This window comes from Spea bombifrons, chromosome 11 (genome assembly GCF_027358695.1).
Source record: "Spea bombifrons isolate aSpeBom1 chromosome 11, aSpeBom1.2.pri, whole genome shotgun sequence".
Classification (NCBI taxonomy): domain Eukaryota; kingdom Metazoa; phylum Chordata; class Amphibia; order Anura; family Pelobatidae; genus Spea; species Spea bombifrons.
The window spans coordinates 34,058,410-34,078,591 of NC_071097.1; the positions used below are offsets into that span (position 1 = coordinate 34,058,410).

The following is a 20,182-nucleotide window of genomic DNA, read 5'->3' on the forward strand; positions in this document are numbered from 1 at the left end:
GGATTCTCCGTTCTGACTGCTCGTGTATAGGAAGGAGCTGGCGGAATTTCAATATGATAAAAAGGAGATTCCCTCCCATAGGTTCGGCTTCCACAGGTCTCTGAAGGCACCTCCATTGCGCAGCTTCGGCACTCGACTGGGAGGTCAGGGACGGCAAACCCGAGACACCCCTGTGGTGTTTAATAAATACAATGGCAGTTGGGAATGACTTTCCACCAACGGCAGGTTGGGTTCAGAACTCACACATCATGCACGTCCTCATCGATGTCTAGGGCGTAATTAATTTTGCCTTGTAGTTGGTCAACAGAGGCCTTTCGGAGAAGGCTCCATCCTTTACTTGATCTCCTGCTGGATACTTTGCGGTCTAGAGGAGGGGTCATCGATGACTGTGGATTCGCGCCACGCGGGTGATAGGATTCTTCTTTGTCTTCTGTGGCATCTGGCTTTAGAGATTTCCGGTCTCCGCCTTCATCTTCGTCGGTGGCCTGGAAAGCATCAACGTAGCTTTTGATCTTTCTCTTGTCCAAGTCCCTGCGTTCTTCAACTCTGGAGAACAAACATAAATAAATAAATAATGAATTTAGGAAGATTTCATTGAATATTATCAGGCCAACAGGCACTAAATATGAAGCAATGATAGGAAGGTTGGGGGTCTTCTGATTTTTTGTTCCCATCCATCTTCAGAGGGGGCGAGCTGTTTGGACCCCAGCTTCACCCATCTCTGGAAGAATTGGCATGGCTGCTCCTTAAAAAGTTCTTGACCATGAAAGAAGAAAATATATATCTTGGAATACCCCAGTTATTTATATGCCACGCTTAATACGTCAAATCTTTTGTCTACGATCCGTCTACTACAAGTAATATGTTAGATATCAGCCGATTAGGAATGTATTATGGTCTAAACTCTTACCGGAGGAACCAGCAGTCTCCAAGTCCATAATTCTTCCCACAAATCCCCAAACGTGGCCACAGGGCTTTTGGCATCTTCCTCTCGAGCATTATAGTAGTTGCTACCACCTGTCAAGAACAAATAAATGTATTAGAAGAAGAAGTCACAGTCCCAGCAAACTCTTTAAAAATTTACTTTAAAACTGACAATATACAAAAATCGACAATAAAAATGAATGCACAGTGAGACCTACCGGCACCGAAGGATAAGTGGGAACCCCTCGTTATTTTATAATCTATTAAGACATTGAAGGGAAATGAGACGGAGGAATAATAAACTTTGAGAACCTCAAAAAGGAGTTACCCTACCGAGCCGTGGGCAGATTATCTCATTCATCGATAAGGTCCAGCCAGCCGACAAAGATAATGGAGATTCACCAACATTCCAGTGTAGAATTTAGTTAAAAACACAAATTCTATGCCAAATATTTGCTCAATAATATGTGCGGTGTAGAATTGTTAGTCCATTCCATGCCAGCAGTGCCTTTAAGCCATGCCTTATCACAATTAATAAGCAAAAACCTTTGTGCAGATCTCATTGTGGGCAAGAAAACCATAACATGCATGATCAATAAATAAATAAATAAATAAATTCACCTGTGCCCGCCACAGCTCGTCTCGCTCATGCGCCACCCGCCAGTGAGTGTCTCCCATCATGGCGATCAGCAGGTTCAGCATCAACAAAGCTGCTATTATAGCAAACGCAGAGTACATAAAACTGTACATGAACGGCAGGTCCACGTCGTAATTCGCGGGTCCATCGATGATTGTAAGGAAGAGCTCGAAAGTGCTGAACAGGGACATGGGGTAAGTCATGAAATGGCCCAGCTGATCGGGATCCTCCATCTGGAAGATCACATAGAATGCTAGAGGAGAAAAACCAAAAAAAAACCGTGAGTATTATAGAAAATATAGAGTTTGAAATCAGATACTTATTTTTAATAATTGTTTGTTATTTTATAAGACATTTTACAGAGAAGAGAGGCAGCCGCTTACCCGCTCCAAAACCAAGAATGACAACAGCCATGAGCCAACAAAACCGCATGAGATCCCCAAAAATCATCTAAATAAAGGAAAAAAAAAAAAAATGCAAATATAAAATGTTAGTAACTTTAAGAAATGCATCGGATTAAAACGCGACACAGTTTAGGTTTTCTTACCTTCTGAATCATGATGGTAAAAGGCCCGAGCATCTGGAAGCCTCTTGTGAAATACATGACATAGCACCAGCCAAGCACGAGGGCAATAGACATGGGGGCAACTTCTCCATCGCTGTTTGTTACCCTCATCACCAACGCAGCCATCACCATGCAGGCAAAAACAATTCTGTGCAGAGACGTAAGGAGCTGGTTACAATGTGGCACTGGATTTAGCAACCCCAACTAGAAGCCACAGGAGAAACCTTGAGCTTTGCGCAGCTCCATAATAACATCCGCTGGAGTAAAACGGGTGCGAAGGTTTGTGGAAATTGTTACCCGTAGAATTGTGTCACTACTTTTGTGATTACGAGTGCAATTTACCATCCCTCATTAACTATGAGTAAAGATATATTGGCTATGAGGTGCATTGACCATACGAGGTGGATCTCCTGCTACATACTAGATCGAGGAGAGAATGTCAAGAAGTACAATATATACTCATGGAGATACAGAAATTTAACAATGAGACGATGGGCAGTTTGGCCCCAAGACGGAGAAGTTAAGGACTCACATGATTATATGAAAAGGTCCTCCAAGAACAGTCTGCCCAAAATATCTAGTGGCGCCAACACGAAGGAGGTCTGGGATCTAAGAAACCATAAAAGCATAATTAATTAATGGAAGAAAGACAAATTATGCCAAAACAAGCAAAATAAATTGGAAAATACTGCTTACAAGGAGAAGCAAGATAACGATGGCTCCAATGACGCTGATTAGCTCTCCAACCAGCCGCAGTTCGTCTTCGTACTCCGTATACGCCTCCTATGAAAGACACACAATATGGCGGATGACAAAATTGCCACTTTGCAACAAAACCTGAACGGGTTTCTTTTTGATCGCTTACATTTAGAGGCCTCTGCATGAGGATGGTGATGTGACGCGAGTTGTTTGACTTGTCAGAGACCGGCTTGAGGGGTCTGTAGATACAGCACATGGTCACGCAGATCATGTACATCACGTACAAGGCCGCCAGGAACCAGAAGTACGGGCGGCCGCAGCTTCGCCACTTCAGACTGACGAGCTCCTTCACGGGGGTCAGGTCAAGGATTTGCCGAGCCTGGAAAGGAGAGAATGCGGGTGTAAGAAATTTTACAAACATTTTGGAACAGAGAAGAAAATAAAATAAATAAACGGAACACACACCGCTCTTTTTTTGGAAGACACCACAAGCTCCAGTATAGATTGCTCCTCGCCCCACGAGTCAATTCCCGACAGGTCGTACAAAGTCGAGCAAATGGGACCAAACGTCCATTGGATCCTTTTGCGCTTCTGTATCAGATGCTGGAACATCTTCATGTGAAGATACACCAGAAGAAAGAAGGATTAACGTGTGTACACACACACACACAAAAATACACAATAATTAAAGGGGAAGTCCCACCTTTGTTTATTACTAGTATCAGATAATTATAGATATATAATTGCTATATAAATAATATATTGGCCATGTGTTCTTGCGCAATATACTAGACAATCACCCTAACTGCTTGTTATACTGTCTGTGGTGAAACAATAGAATGGCTTAGTCTTAATCACCAAGTCTGACCACCGGACTTATGAAAGTCTATGAAGGTACAGACTTCATTAGCATTTCCATAAAGCATCAGCTCAGTGTGGTGATTGAGCCGGGAAAGTCACCCAAAATATCACATGACTGACAGCAATGGCCGCCTCCAGGTCTGCAGATATAGGGAGTTTATTGGAACAAAATGAGGTAAAACCAGGTGGTTTGTGGGGTTTGTGCTCATGGAGACCCTCCCCCCAATAACTGAAGTCTGATTTGCTTTGAAAACGTTGGAAAATTACCAGGCGGTTATCGCTGTGAGTGATATATGGAGTGTGCTGGATGGCATGACGCTAGATTGCAAAACTTGCTCTTCATGGAAGCCGTATTAGAGCAGAAAACCGATGAAAGGTAATAATTACCAAAACTGGATTACGAGTTACGAATCAGGTCTAGAACGTCTCGCCAACTAATAACTACCGTGTCAAGATAAAATATAACCGGCAGCGTCAGGCTACCCGGTCTAAAGAACGATCTCAGCGCCTCGGCTCCAGAACAAATTTCAGAATCGGCACCACTGGAGGCGAACGAAATGCCGGTGGGTCGTGCGGGGATCGAGAACTCACCACGGCGTTCCCTTGGGCAGCGGCCAGTTTGAAGGCGGTGAGCCCCACGTGATTCGGGACCATCTCAAGACTTTCCTCGCCTTCTCCTTGGTCGTAGGACACGATGAGGTCAAACATCTGGCAGGAGTAGGTCTGGTTAGGCTGGAGGGCAAGAATATGGAGTACTGTGTTGCCTGTAAGCGGGAAAAATGAGAAAGATAAACATTTGACGGCCAAATGCGTTTTGTGCGACAACATGGCCGGCTCTCTTGGATCCCATTTGGCTGCCAAGGTTGAGAGGAAGCTCCCTGCACCGGGACAGGTAGTGGGACATATTTTAGCTTTCGTTTTGGGACATAATAGTACATTCTAACCATTTAATGAGGTAAATGCTATTTAGGGCGGTCATTATATCGAATTTATGTATATTTTTTCTCCCATAACACACCGTAGGAGTCCTGGGCTCGAATATCGGCACCGCTTGCTATGAGAAGCCGAACGATCCCCTCGTTCCCTACACACGCAGCAAAGGTCAGGACGTGTTCACCTGTGAGAGAAGATGACAGGCTAAATACACGAGTAAAAAGTAGGAGAGAAGAGAGGGGGCTCTGATCAAATACATAAAGGGGCTCAATAAGGTACAGGGGGAAAGTTTATTTAAAAAGGAGGAGAAATATTACAACAAAAGACCGGAATCTCACACTAGAGGGTCAGAGATTTCGATGGAATGGAAGGAAATTTTACTTTTCTGAGAGGGTGGTAGATAAGTGGAACGGCCTCCCAGCAGAGGTGGTAGAGGGTAATGCAGTGAGGGGATTAAGCATGCGCGGGATAGACATACGGCTCCTGAATCGAGACCAACGACTGATTAAGGTTTGAGTCGTTACAGTAAAAGCAGGCAAGATGGGATGAATAGTTTGTTACCGTAATACTTAGTTTTATAAAGAATTATGACAAATAGGATCATGGCGACATTTTGTTTCCTCGCCTTTGGAGCAAGCAGCGGGCACTCACCGAAGTAAAAGAGATTGTCTTCACTGTAGGCAAAGAAGCTTCCGGTGGCCCGAGGAGAGCAGACGTCGGCGCCTTCTTCGATCAGCAGCTTCACCAGATTCATGTTCTGATTGACGGCTGCGATGTGAAGCGCTGTCTGCCCTATAAAAAGTCGAGACAATGCATTAAAAAAGGACGAGAATGGAGAGCGGGAGGTTTCGAAAGGTTTACGGAATAGGAGAATAAAATCCTACAGCCAGGGTCTTCAACTTACTGAAAATAAAGACCAGGCCTCACCTTCATAAAGATCAGAGGTGATCGGCTGATTGATGAGATCAGGGGCTTCTTCGATCAAGATCTGCGCTACCTCCAAATTATCATACAACGCGGCCACGTGTAGGGCGGTCTCTCCCACCGCACCTGAAGACACATTGGATTAATACAGAAGATCAAACACGCCGATACACGCCATTCATATACGATTATACATCTAGCTGACCCTACTCGTGACCTCGTTACGTTCCGTTAATTATATTAAAATGTGCACGTCATGACTTTTATTTATACAAAATATAATGGAATCGCACAAAAAAACTCAGCAAGATTCTTGTAGGACAAGAATGGTGGTTAAAAATGTTCTTCTTTGTGTTGAGCTTTGTATCGTTACGTAGCAGCTGCTTTTGCTCTTCTTAACTATGATGTCATCATTAAGTCAAAATGTAAAGAAAGTTTCCCTTAGATCTATCAGTTTTTCTAGAACCGACTCCTTGAATATCTTTCGAGTAACACTTTTTGTGTTGAAAGCCTAGGATCTCAAATGCATCACGTTCTTCTGCGTGGCCTTCAAAGAAGATCATACCTCGCATGTGTAGGTCAGTAGATGGACAATCCAACAGTTTCCTGATCGCGCCAACGTCGTTCTCTTTGGCAGCGAGAAGTAGGGGAGAGTCATCAATTCTGCAAGGAACATAATTCTTATCAATAAGTATAGATACAATTAAGACTTCTCTACGTAGGGTATGCTCCATGTTGAGGTTTTACTCGTTGGCTCCTGGGGTAATAACGCAGGCTTTATCAAAGTTCCGATCTTTTCCGGTTGCTTAATTCAGATGGGGAATGGAATTATAATATACAGAAGAGAATATTTACATAGAATTCTCTATCATTAATAATATTCTGTTCACGGCTCCAACTTCTGACGACAGAAGAACGTATGTCACTAGGTTTGGAAAGATTTAAATACTACACCGATCGGCAGGCCGCACCCTCCCGCTAGAGTATGGAAAAGTTATTCATGTAATAAATTATTTAATTAGAGGTCAGTGTGTTACAGAAGAGATTATAGGTTGAGGTAATGAGTAGAGTAAAGTTTGGAACTAGTTTAAAATCTCTCTCCGTGACTAAAACATACAAATGTACATAGCAGCTACCATGATAAGACCCCTCCAAACCCTCTTTGTTCGCCCACCATTTTTGGTCCAAGAGAAGACCTCAGAGGTCTCATATCTTTTTCAAAGGTCCTGAAAGTCTTTGTAAGTAAAGCTAAGCTCCGCACTTTCAAGTCTAAATTGAGGACTTTCCATGCGGGTGGAATAAAAGCCATCACTTTCGACCCTTTACAGATCGGAGGCCACGTTGAAGCCGAGAAGCTCAGCTTTAGGTACAAAGATTTTTGAAGCATCTGGAGGCGTCTTCTTCGGATGGAATGAAGACATTTTCCTTTTGGTCATCTAAAAAAAGGAACTCTGGGGTTGCAAAGCTTGCAGCTTCACATCTTTATCAATGTCGGCCCAATAAAAGCCATCACCTTTGGCTAAAGACGCCATCGTCTCTTGGACCAAATTGAAATCGAATTGAAATAGATTAAGTTACTTAACAACCAGGAGTTATATATACTAAATGAATACAGTAAAAAAGGCATCAGGAAATGAAAGGAAGACAGAAGGATTTGGGTCCTAAAAATGAAAACTAAAAAGTTCTATATTAGAACTTAAGGAAAGGTTTTAGACTTTTTTTTTTTTTTATATTTCTTAAGAACAGCATTGCTGTTATATATAGTGGTCCCTTAACAATCCTCTGCTCCTGTATTCTTCGAGTTACCTGTCTTCTATTAAATCTTGCTAGGCCTGGGAATAGCAGCCCAGTGGTGGTGGTTGGGGGTCCAGAAATTGATAGTATCCTGGACAAAGCAAGCGATTGCCAGGACTGGAGAGTAGAGGACTTCTCAAGTTACGCTCAATGGAACCAACATGACATGTAAATTAGGAGAGGAGGACGGGCTCTGCCTTCTACAGAATTTTTTAAAGCAAGTTAAGGAAATCAAAAGGAAAGTTTAAAAAAAATAAATAAATAAAGTCAGATATGACCAAAGAGAAGGGAATAAGAAAACTTGGGTTTGGCGCAGAACCACCAAAAACCTAAACCATTAAATCTTACGAACCGGTTCAGAGCAGTGAGGAATTTTATCACCTACCCTCCATAAATTATGAACCATAGTCTTCTGTAATCCTTCACATAAAACCAACACCAACAACAACATCATCATCAACAACAACAACAAGCTTGTGATACTTTTAAAGAGAGCGGGTCCAGAGAACCATTTTCTCTCGATTCTTTTCAGAACATCCACAAAGTACGATGGTTTGACATGTGATCAACGATGCCAAGTTCCCAAACCAAGGATTTTAGAGAATTAACCCTTGACATTAGGTGACAACCAGGTGGTGAATAACGAACCAAATTTTTGTTTGGACGGCCAATGAAAAAGTACCGCAGACTTCTGCATTGCCTTCTGCCTTAAGTGTCACAATTTACTTAAATACAAAGTAACTTCTTACAGGAAGCCCAACTAAGTGACCGGGATGCTCGCTGCCTTTGGCGTATCCCACTCCTAGACTGTAAGCTCTGCAGCGCAGGAAGAAAACAACAAGTACGCTCTTCCACATAGCCCAACGCGTAAGGTCGGAAAGGTTAGCGATTGTCACTTGGCTCTCATAGCCGTGTCCTCAAAAAGCCTGGGTTTCCTCCGGAGACTCCTTATTGCTCTCTCGCACACACAGATACAGGTAATTGCTTCTGTGCAGAGCTCTTTAAACTTTCACGTTTCCTAACTTCGCACGCTTATCTTTACAGCCATCTGAATAACTGGAGGCAATCAACCCATAACTTTTATTATATTCTAGGATCCATAAAATAGCGCCATCCCTTCACAGCGATAGCAGCTTGCCATCGCAGCAGGAATGCGAGTCTCTCTACGTGAACAACAAGAGGAGTTCTTTCGTTGTCTCAGGTGGGTGATAAGAGGACTATTAAGGTCTATAACAATGGTTCAAAATCCCAGTCCACAAACAGTTTTAGGATATCCCAGAAATCACAGAATTCCTGGATTTTCGGTGGTGCTCGAGGACCGGAGGTGTCCACCAGTGGTCTATAATATATAGGGCCATTGTTGGACGGGAGAGGCAGAACATTATACGCGGCAGAAACACACAACTTTTTTCCATTCTATGTCACCTAATGAGACCGAGCACCTAGCTTGTTGAGTTAGGACCCGACTTTCAAAACCAAAGACACGGCAAAAGATGACCGATCGTGGAATCGTCATTATTCCTCTCCAATGAAATTAAATTTATGGTTCCATCCGATGACGTCTCAGGTCTCCATTGCAGTCTACAACTATGTAACAAATGAGTGTTTATAGTAGATAGAATCTTGTTCCACAATCATATTTTGTTGCTGTATCAATTATTATTTGGTGGACTTAAGACCAGGGTGGAAGAAGAACATGAGAAATCTGGTGAAGGTCAATACCCCATGCAGAAGAAAAAAAAAATGTCATGTAGGTGAGAAGACCCTCTCATTGCAAACCCCCAAACAATTTCATACCTCCAAAAAGGTCTAACTCTATACACAGTCCTCCTACCACACGCATCGGCTCTCTAGTCCTGGTCCTAGTGACCACGAGATGAGTCCGAGTACCATAAGATCAAGCAGTTACTTGACAGTAGAGGGGCCATCAGAGGAACCCAAATTATTTTGGGGGAAGAGTGCCCCTTCTCTGCTTTATTAAGGTGCTTCCTCACGATGAGCCCAGCATTAACCCATTCTAAAAGCATCTCAAAGAACGGCAGGTCACCCAATTTCCCCAAAACCGCTCTGTTGAGCACCGAGTACGCGTTCGCAAACCAAGAGCCGCGATGCTATCTTTAAGAGGCAGATACAAAAACTTTTCACAACATTCCAGGAACACCTTCGCTCTTCCTTCAGCGACACAATAGGCTGGCCGGCGCCCCAAGGCAAACGCATCCAGAGCACAATGCATGGCATAGCTTAGGGATTCACACAAAAGTATCTTCTCAGTTCACGAGACAGACAACGCTGACATATACATTATATATATAACACCCATACATATATATATATATATATATAACACCCATACATAATATATATAAACACCCATACATACACATATATATATATATATATATATATATATATATATATAATAAAACACCTATATGAATAAATGCGCTCACCTCTTCTGCTGCAGCATGTGGATTTCATCCAGTTCCAGGCAATCCGGCGCATGGCTCTGAATTTGGCTTTTAATGCCGTTCCAGACATTATTTGGACCGCCGCTACCCTTATTGCAGTAAAAAAGCCCCATAGCCGCAGCCAAACAAAAACTCTAAAATTAAATTAAATTACGAATCCTTAAAAATATATATATTCTAAAAAAGTACAGAAGCTCTAAACACAAATTCTAAGCCAGAATCATAATAATAATAAAAAAATACTCTGATTAAAAAAAAAAATCTCTAGACCAGTCTCTAAAAATCCATCGCTGTATTTAAAATCCTCGGAAAACTCTGCAAAAAAACTTATTTTTTAATTCAAATTCTCGCTCGGTCTAAAAAAAAAGTGAGGCAAAAATCTATAAATAAATGTTTTAAAAAAAAAATCTATTGCATTTTAAATAGGACGTTAAATCGGGGGAAAATAGCGTTAAAAAGTTCTGGCCGTGCCAATTTTTCATTTAATCCGGGAAAATAAAGTCTATAAAGGGCTCCGCTCTACGCTGCACTTGCTTTTGAGACTGGCACGCCAGCGAATGAACGAGAAAAACATCCACGCTCGCTTCTTATATTCACGAGGATCTATGCCCTAAATATAACCCTTTAAAAGCGAGTTTCTTCCAATGGTATAATTACCTGGAGAGGCTGGGATCTCGTACCTGAGAAAGAACACCTCCTACCTGAATTAAAGAGATAGGAGGTCTGTTTAGAAGCAAACACAAGGTGGGGGTAAATATTAAATGGTCAGGTGATAGAGTGGTCTGTTTAGCTGGAGGGCAGTTGGGGGTGGGGTAGAAAGAAAAAAAAAAAAACACAAAAAAAGGGCGAGAAAGTAAAAAAAAAAGGGCTAAACTGCAAATTTATACTCCCCCCCCCCACCACCCATTCTCTTCTCTGTACTCTTAGTGCCAGAATTTTTTTTGAAAAAAATTCAATGTTTAAAAAGAAACACATCATTAAAAAAAAAACATAATAAAAATGCAGACAAAAATGTGTAGTCCCAAAATGATTTTATCACCATTCTTCTTCATATTAACAAGGATAATACGTTTCAAATCAATATATTTAAATCGTTCTAAATTTTTTAAAAAATGGAAATATTTTTTATTAGAAATATATTATTTTTATATTTTTTTTTTTGCAGGTGCTGATTTCACATTTAAAAAAAAAAAATAAAAAATTTAAAAAATGGAGAATTAAAGCCTAGATAATTGTGGTTTACAATAATTTTTTCAGGTTAGGCTATAAATGGGAGCAAGATGTAAAAGTTTCACAAGTGTCAAAAATGTTAAAATATTAGTTAACGTTACTAATTTGTAATAAATTCAAAAGGAGGCTGCGGGAGGAGAATCTGTGCGTGTGAATGAACGCTGCTGACCCTTTTTAAACCATAAAGTGATTTATTATACATACCGTACATTGTAGCTCCCTCTTGACCATCTTGCGATTCTTGCATTGACTCTCTGGTGCTGAAAGTGTTAATTTAAAAAGATCTAGCATGCTATCTCACAATAGGGATATATATATATATCTCTTTCAGGTCTTAGTTGTTTTGGGGTGTACCTGCTTGCGCACAGGTGAAACAGGCAGCATGAATGAACGTCTCATGCCTTGAGAAGTTGCTGACTTTTTTTTGTGCCCTTAACCCAGTAATAGCGGTTTATTTTTTTTATGTTGATTTTACAATTAAAGTCCAAGTTTGCAATGAAGAAAAGTGTGGGGGGGGGATGGGGAAACATCAGGCCCCCTCAATCTTCATCTTCTGGGGTTGCACTCCCTTAAGGGACATGACGAGATCTCTTCCTTCCCTCCTCGGCCAAAAGACCCGTGGGAGAGCTGGATCTTCAGGAGACCACTGGAGTTTTCAAGGGTCTTCAGAAGCCCTTAAAGAAAAACCTACCCCCCCCCCCAAAAAACAAAAAACAAATCTCCATTGTGGCCATTTTCATATAAAAAAAAAATAAAACTCATGTTGTGCTGTTTTTATACACAAATAGGGGCTGCTAGAAAAGAGGAAAGAAAAAACAGATTTGAGGGACTTAGAAGGATTTAGGTTCCCAATAGGGACTGTCCCTCTTAAATGGGGACACATAGGAGCTATGCTGGTGTCTCGTTGATGAATTAAGCTGATGTATGCACCTGTACTGCACCTGAATGAAATAAATAATCCAGTTGAGATTGTGTAGTGAATACATAATAATATATTTTACAGAAGCCGTATCCCATTCTGCATTACATAGAATAGAATCATAGAATCTGCCGGCAGATCGGCCCCATTCGGCCCCCGTCTAGTCGCCTGTTTCTCCTGCTGTAAAGACTCAAACCTTAATCAGTCGTTGGTCTCGTCTTAGATTCAGGAGCCGTATGTCTATCCCATGCGTGTTTAAATCCCCTCACTGTATTACCCTCTACCACCTCTGCTGGGAGTCTGCTCCACTTATCTACCACCCTCTCAGTAAAGTAAAACTTCCTTACATTCCATCTAAATCTCTGACCCACAAGTTTTAGATTCCGGTCTCTTGTTGTAACATTTCTCCTCTTAGAAATAAACTTCCCTCCTGTACTTTGTTAAATCACTTTATGTATTTAAATGTTTCTGTCTCACCCTGACTCTTCTCTTCTCCCCCAAGCCAGACATTTTAAGATCCCAAAAAGCAATGGTTGGTTCCACCAAGAATTTCCATGGATTCCATGGTTTGTGGGACATCTAAAAGTCAGAATCCCACCAAGACTGAAGAAGAAGTCGGGAGAACTTTGGGTATCTGGTGTTCAATTATGAAGCAAGAGCTTTGGCTCTTCAAGGTAAGCAGCACATGCTCATGTCACTCTCAGCCAAAAGAACCCACATTAAGTGGCCAGAGCTGGAGTTGGCGCTTTTAAGATGAGAACTTTGGTGACAATGTCCAAGGAGCAGCCAATCGAACACAAAAGGAGGAAATGCGGACGATCGGTATTAGAATCTAGACATGAAGGACAAGTCTAAACTTGATAAGCATCTTGGAAACCTCTGAAGTAGCCACCGGCCGGTGTTAGTGAAGCATTCATTAAAACCTTTGTTTTCCCGGAACCGGTGTGGTCTGAACCCGTTTGTTAAGAATACTTTTGGCTCCGTCTCATCCCCGCTTCATGAGCAAACACACAAAATGTTTCTTTTCTGAAATGTTACTTTTATGGTCGGCTTGTACAGTTTGTCCAAGCAACGTATGGATGGAGATGGCATCGTCATGATGGTGGCAACCAAATGGGTTTCATAAAGATCCTTAAAACGACGACTCGTGAACGGGGCCATCATAATGAAAATATCATAAGGCTAGATTGCAAGCTCATGGGGCGGGTCCTCCTGTTACATCTGTATGTGTCTTTTATTATTTCCTATCTATACATCGATATATCGTACGGCAATTCATAAATCATAGTAATAATTTCATTATGAGACAGCACGGTCATACTGCCGGTGTACACTAGATGGCGCCCTACTCTGAGGACGACCCTGTTAACCATTTGCTGCCATATTAAATGATATCAGAAAAGGTAATGCAACTCCAACAGCTGATACTTTTTATTGTAATGTAATTCAAATCTGGGTGTCAAAATCCAGGCCCCGAGGGCCACAAACAGACCAGGGTTTCGGTAAATCCTTGCTTTGAGCGAGCGATTCAATCTGTTTAAGACGTTTTTTGTTGAGCAGCCAGTGTTCAAGTTGGGATATCCAGAAAACCTGGCCTGATTCCGGCCCTCGAGGCCTGGAGTTTGACACCCGTGGTTTTCTCCAAAATTATTTGAGCGCATTTCTGTCATTACGCCATGCGAAGCTTTTATTTATTTGTTGGTTTCACTCATCTTGCACACATTTGGCTCGGAATCTGGCACACCTCTGTAACTACCTGATAATCAACAGCCTCGTTACTGTGTGGCCCGCGGCCAGAACATTGAACGCGCTGACCCTGGCAGAGAGATTACTCTGACTCTCCACTAGAGGGCGCAACGCAACAACCACTCCATGGAGTTTCTGCCTCAGCCCGGTGACCTCTCCCACTACTAAGCCATTCGCACGTACAGACAGTGACGGCAATTAAAAACAGTCATTTTTTCCCCAGAATTAATATTGTTTTTTTTTTTTTTTTTTTTTTTTTTTTTTATTAATTAGTAGAACTCAAATTAGTAGAATTATTACTTGGAAGTTGATATAAAGCAGATCCCTGGTTATTCTGCCCCATTTAATTATCATACATAGATATAACACTTAAAAAAAATTACTTTTCCAACTGCAATTTGGGCAGATTTATATAAAATTGAAGATTTGAAAATAATTTAGGAGCCAGCTTGAGTTTATAAGAAAAAATGCAAAATAGCTCAAAAAGTTGGATAAAAACGTTTCTAAATTTAAGTTAATGTAAAAAAAAAATCGAACAAAATTTAGATATAAGACTACGTAAGAAGATTTTTCCAGAAAGTATCAATAAGTAGGATAATGATAAATTATTTTGTTCGTAGAATTTTAATAAGTGAAGGGGCGCAGAGATTTAAAACGAACTCGAAGCAGGATCGTTTCACTTTTATTTTTTTGTGACTGTATGCTACGTATAAACATATAAATCAGAATAAAAAAATATTATTAAAAGGAAATTATTTATTTTCATTTTTTTCTACTTTTTTTTTGTGAAATTTAGCACTCTAACATTTTTATATGTTTGTTTACTATTTTATTTGCATTATTCTAATAGAAATGACCTTTTTTTCATAGTCCCCCCCCCCCTTTTATTACATTACAGAATTAATCCTTCTGGGAACAGTAATTATAAAATAACTAAATTCTATTCATATCTCAAGATAAATATAAATTCTTTAAAATTCAAAAGCTTTATTACTCTATAAAATATTAGTAAATAATGAATTAAAATCTGAAGACCAGGCACAAGAACCTCTCACTAAATATAAAGATAAAAAAGCTTATATATTCAAAAAACAAAATTAGTATTGTTTAGCTTCTTTACTTTTTTGTAAAACATTTTTCATGTATAAAAGATTAAATATACTGGAATATGCAGATTTTTAACATATTTTTCAAAAAAAAAACATCTATTTTTGTAAATATTGGGCTATTTAAAAAAAAAATAAAAAAAAATATATATATATATATATATATATATATATACATTTTTTAGACCTAGATAAATATTGCAGCTAACTATTACTAATACTATTCTTTATTTATTAAGTGCTAAAATATTCCGCAATTCCATGGATTTTCTAGTTTTTAAATGATTTAAGAATAAATTAATAATACAGTTAAGAATATTTGCATGAACATCAGCGGAAAGTGGACACATATTTTGTCCATAAAAAGGATTTTTATAAAATGCATTTAATCTTAAAAAATAAAGAGAATAAAAAAATATGACAAAAGCCAGTATTGACCAAAATTATTGGAAGTGAAATATTAAATATTAGGCTGTATTCAATCCTGGAGATAAATCTATCACGAGCCATTGAAAATGAATTCTTTAGATTGTAAGCTCCTGGGAGCAGGGCCCTCCAATTGTTGTTCTGTAAGTCAAATTGTTATGTTATATACTACTTGTAATGTCCTGTGTACCCATTGTACAGCGCTACGGAATATGATAGCGCTATATAAAACAATAATTAATAATAATATAGATTGTACAGGGAAAACACAAAGATTGTTAATCAGGGTCAATATATTACTTTTTTATCTAATTTATCTGAAATGTATGCAAGGATTGCTGTTCGATCTTTCGCAACGTTAAATTTTTTTTTTTTTTTCAAATTAAAACAAACTTCCCCCACCAAATTATTGCTTTCCATGGAAAAAAAAAGTTAATAAATGTAATTTTGTCGATGTTTATTTTGTTGGCATATAATATTTTATGGCTGAAATGACTATTAATAGATTATTTTATGCTGAACGGATATATCCCAGAAATTACTGATTTTCTTCTTTTTAATCACGGTAAAATAATCAATAAATAGATTATAGATTTAAATCACATTATACTGATTATTTAGGGAAAAATATTTAAAATAATAGTTTTATAATCAGGACCCTCATGAGACCTCCAGAATACTGGAAAATTAAATATTTGGAAAAATCAAACATTGGCAAAACATATTTTTTAAAATCGCATGAAAAAACTCTCCATTATCTTCACCGCTTTTACTTCTATTCACCACCCTCTCAATTCCACGTTCATTCCACTGAATCGGAGTCTAGAACCCTCTAACTGTAGACTTTAACACGTAACAACCCCCAGAGCTGTATACAGTAATATAACCCCCAGCGCTGTATACAGTAATATAACCCCCAGCGCTGTATACAGTAATATAACCCCCAGCGCTGTATACAGTAATATAACCCCCAGCGCTGTATACAGTAATATAACCCCAAGCGCTGTATACAGTAATATAACCCCCAGCGCTGTATACAGTAATATAACCCCCAGCACTGTATACAGTAATATAACCCCAAGCGCTGTATACAGTAATATAACCCCCAGCGCTGTATACAGTAATATAACCCCCCCAGCACTGTATACAGTAATATAACCCCCAGCACTGTATACAGTAATAACCCCCAGCGCTGTATACAGTAATATAACCCCCAGCGCTGTATAATACAGTAATATAACCCCCAGCGCTGTATACAGTAATATAACCCCCCAGCACTGTATACAGTAATATAACCCCCAGCGCTGTATACAGTAATAACCCCCAGCGCTGTATACAGTAATATAACCCCCAGCGCTGTATACAGTTATATAACCCCCAGCGCTGTATACAGTAATATAACCCCCAGCACTGTATACAGTAATATAACCCCCAGCGCTGTATACAGTAATATAACCCCCAGCGTTGTATACAGTAATATAACCCCCAGCGCTGTATACAGTAATATAACCCCCAGCGCTGTATACAGTAATATAACCCCCAGCGCTGTATACAGTAATATAACTCCCAGCGCTGTATACAGTAATATATCCCCCAGCGCTGTATACAGTGATATAACCATCAGCGCTGTATACAGTAATATAACCCCCAGCGCTGTATACAGTAATATAACCCCCAGCGCTGTATACAGTAATATAACCCCCCAGCGCTGTATACAGTAATATAACCCCCAGCGCTGTATACAGTAATATAGCCCCCAGCACTGTATACAGTAATATAACCCCCAGCACTGTATACAGTAATATAACCCCAGCACTGTATACAGTAATATAACCCTCAGCGCTGTATACAGTAATAACCCCCAGCGCTGTATACAGTAATAATCCCCAGCGCTGTATACAGTAATAACCGCCAGCGCTGTATACAGTAATACAACCCCCAGTGCTGTATACAGTAATATCACCCCCAGTGCTGTATACAGTAATATAACCCCCAGCGCTGTATACAGTAATAACCCCCAGCACTGTATACAGTAATATAACCCCCAGCGCTGTATACAGTAATAACCCCCAGCACTGTATACAGTAATATAACCTTCAGCGCTGTATACAGTAATAACCCCAGCGCTGTATACAGTAATAATCCCCAGCGCTGTATACAGTAATAACCCCCAGCGCTGTATACAGTAATAACCCCCAGCACTGTATACAGTAATATCATCCCCAGCGCTGTATACAGTAATATAACCCCCAGCGCTGCATACATTAATATAACCCCCAGCGCTGTATACATTAATATAACCCTCCCAGCGCTGTATACAGTAATATAACCCCCAGTGCTGTATACAGTAATATAACCACCAGCGCTGTATACAGTAATATAACCCCCAGCGCTGTATACAGTAATATAACCCCCAGTGCTGTATACAGTTATATAACCCCCAGCGCTGTATACATTAATATAACCCCCAGCGCTGTATACAGTAATATAACCCCCAGCGCTGTATACATTAATATAACCCCCAGCGCTGTATACAGTAATATAACCCCCAGCGCTGTATACAGTAATATAACCCCCAGCGCTGTATACAGTAATATAACCCCCAGCGCTGTATACAGTAATATAACCCCCAGCGCTGTATACAGTAATAACCCCCAGCGCTGTATACAGTAATATAACCCCCAGGGATGTATACAGTAATATAACCCCCAGCGCTGGATAGAGTAATAACCCCCAGCGCTGTATACAGTAATATAACCCCCAGCGCTGTATACAGTAATATAACCTCCCAGCGCTGTATACAGTAATAATCCCCAGCACTGTATACAGTAATATAACCCCCAGCGCTGTATACAGTAATATAACCCCCAGCGCTGTATACAGTAATATAACCCCCAGCGCTGTATACAGTAATATAACCCCAGCGCTGTATACAGTAATATAACCTCCAGTGCTGTATACAGTAATAATCCCCAGCGCTATATACAGTAATAACCCCAGCGCTGTATACAGTAATATAACCCCCAGCGCTGTATACAGTAATATAACCCCCAGTGCTGTATACAGTAATATAACCCCCCAGCGCTGTATACAGTAATATAACCCCCCAGCGCTGTATACAGTAATATAACCCCCAGCGCTGTATACAGGAATATAACCCCCAGCGCTGTATACAGTAATAACCCCAGCGCTGTATACAGTAATATAACCCCCAGTGTTGTATACAGTAATATAACCCCCAGCACTGTATACAGTAATATAACCCCCAGCGCTGTATACAGTAATATAACCCCCCAGCACTGTATACAGTAATATAACCCCCAGCGCTGTATACAGTAATATAACCCCCAGCGCTGTATACAGTAATATAACCCCCCAGCACTGTATACAGTAATATAACCCCCAGCGCTGTATACAGTAATATAACCCCCCAGCACTGTATACAGTAATATAACCCCCAGCGCTGTATACAGTAATATAACCCCCAGCGCTGTATACAGTAATATAACCCCCAGCGCTGTATTAATAACTGAGGACATCTGCTCAGCACTTACCAGTTTTCACTACATTCTGCTCCATAAATCGTTGCTTATGTGAGATATTCAGGGGGTTAACCCAGACCCCACTGAACATGCGCATTTCGTGCTCCTATTGATTTCAATTAGCTAATCAATGGCAAGAATTGTTGGACCGGAGAGGAGGAGAGCAGCTGCTGCAGCAGGGCTGCAGCTACACCGCCAGTGTTTTTTGGGTTTTATAAGAATACATATTACTGAGTACTTTAATGTTTAGAGACTTTAGAACGCCCCTTTAAGTAGGCACCAAGGACAATTTATATTTTGTTCTCCTGTTTCCATGGTAACTCTCATAAGACCATCAATGAACGCAAAAATGTGCAGAAACTCCACTCTTTTCCAAACCGCTCACCATCGCTGGCGGCCATTAGAAAAAAAGGCAAAGAATTGTAAACGTCGTATTCTGGGTTAGATCGAGCGTTTTCTCGTTGACCTCTCTCCAGGAAAGGGTGTATGTTTCTGGAGCGTTTAGTCCTCCCCTCTTAATTACGGGAATTGGCAGCCGCTGCTCCGTGAACCCGGTGAACCCGGTGACAGTCACGTCAAGAAAGCCCAAGGAAGAGACTGGAAAATTACTGCTGCCGCCGACGATATCTGGCCATTAAAATATAAATCCCAGGCGTGCGCGTGGACCGTTCCGAGAACTCATGATTTATTCGTTACGTTTCAGTCCGATGCGACGATCGACACGCAGAGGAAGCATTAGACTCGTTTACTCGTCATTACTCATCAGATCCTACATTCTTCTATCCGATACAAAGTAACCCTATTTATGATGTTTATTAGTTGACATAAACAACCGACAGCACATAGTCGATCCACGGGCCTATCTATGCCTTAAAAACCCCCCGACCCGTCCCCCCCCAATAAGACACAGACACCAAAATGATTTTAGAAAGTCATTGTCATACAAAACTTTACCAAGAATTCCCCGGCACCACCCGACACATGACAATGACCCCCATTCTATTCCCCTTACTTGCCTATCCACCCCACGCCGCTCCTTCTATTCCCCCAACTTGGCTATCCACCCCCCGCAGCCCATTCTATTCCCCCAACTTGGCTATCCACCCCAGCTGCCCATTCTATTCCCCCAACTTGGCTATCCACCCCAGCTGCCCATTCTATTCCCCCAACTTGGCTATCCACCCCTGCCGCCCATTCTATTCCCCCAACTTGGCTATCCACCCCCCGCAGCCCATTCTATTCCCCCAACTTGGCTATACACCTCCCAACACCCATTCTATTCCCCCAACTTGGCTATCCACCTCCCATTCTACTCCCCCAACTTGCTTATCGACCCCCTGCCACCCAATTTACTCCCCCAACTTGCCTATCAACCCCCGCTGCTGTGACAAAATGGGGACCCCCCTTT

General features: G+C 40.8%; 1 protein-coding gene across 1 annotated transcript; it reads right to left on the reverse strand.

Moving 5' to 3' along the window:
- Positions 1–239: 239 nt before the first annotated feature.
- On the reverse strand, positions 240–9,918 carry LOC128468714 (transient receptor potential cation channel subfamily V member 6-like). Its single transcript, XM_053450475.1, has 15 exons — positions 9,788–9,918; positions 6,109–6,206; positions 5,547–5,669; positions 5,271–5,411; positions 4,705–4,803; positions 4,278–4,450; positions 3,291–3,437; positions 2,992–3,204; positions 2,823–2,909; positions 2,659–2,735; positions 2,109–2,274; positions 1,945–2,011; positions 1,546–1,814; positions 911–1,017; positions 240–546 (listed from the first exon to the last, which is right to left on the reverse strand). The coding sequence occupies exons 1-15, from the start codon at positions 9,916–9,918 to the stop codon at positions 240–242; spliced, it is 2,205 nt and encodes a 734-aa protein (XP_053306450.1).
- Between the last annotated feature and the right edge of the window lie 10,264 nt (positions 9,919–20,182).

Coding starts and splice junctions, on each gene's coding strand:
- LOC128468714 (XM_053450475.1), bottom strand. CDS start 9,918: ATGGGGCTTTTTTACTGCAATAAGGGTAGCGGCGGTCCAAATAATGTC. Junction 5,412..5,546: donor CACCTCTGATCTTTATGAAG/GTGAGGCCTGGT, acceptor GACTTTTTATAG/GGCAGACAGCGCTTCACATC. Junction 3,205..3,290: donor TGTCTTCCAAAAAAAGAGCG/GTGTGTGTTCCG, acceptor TCTCCTTTCCAG/GCTCGGCAAATCCTTGACCT.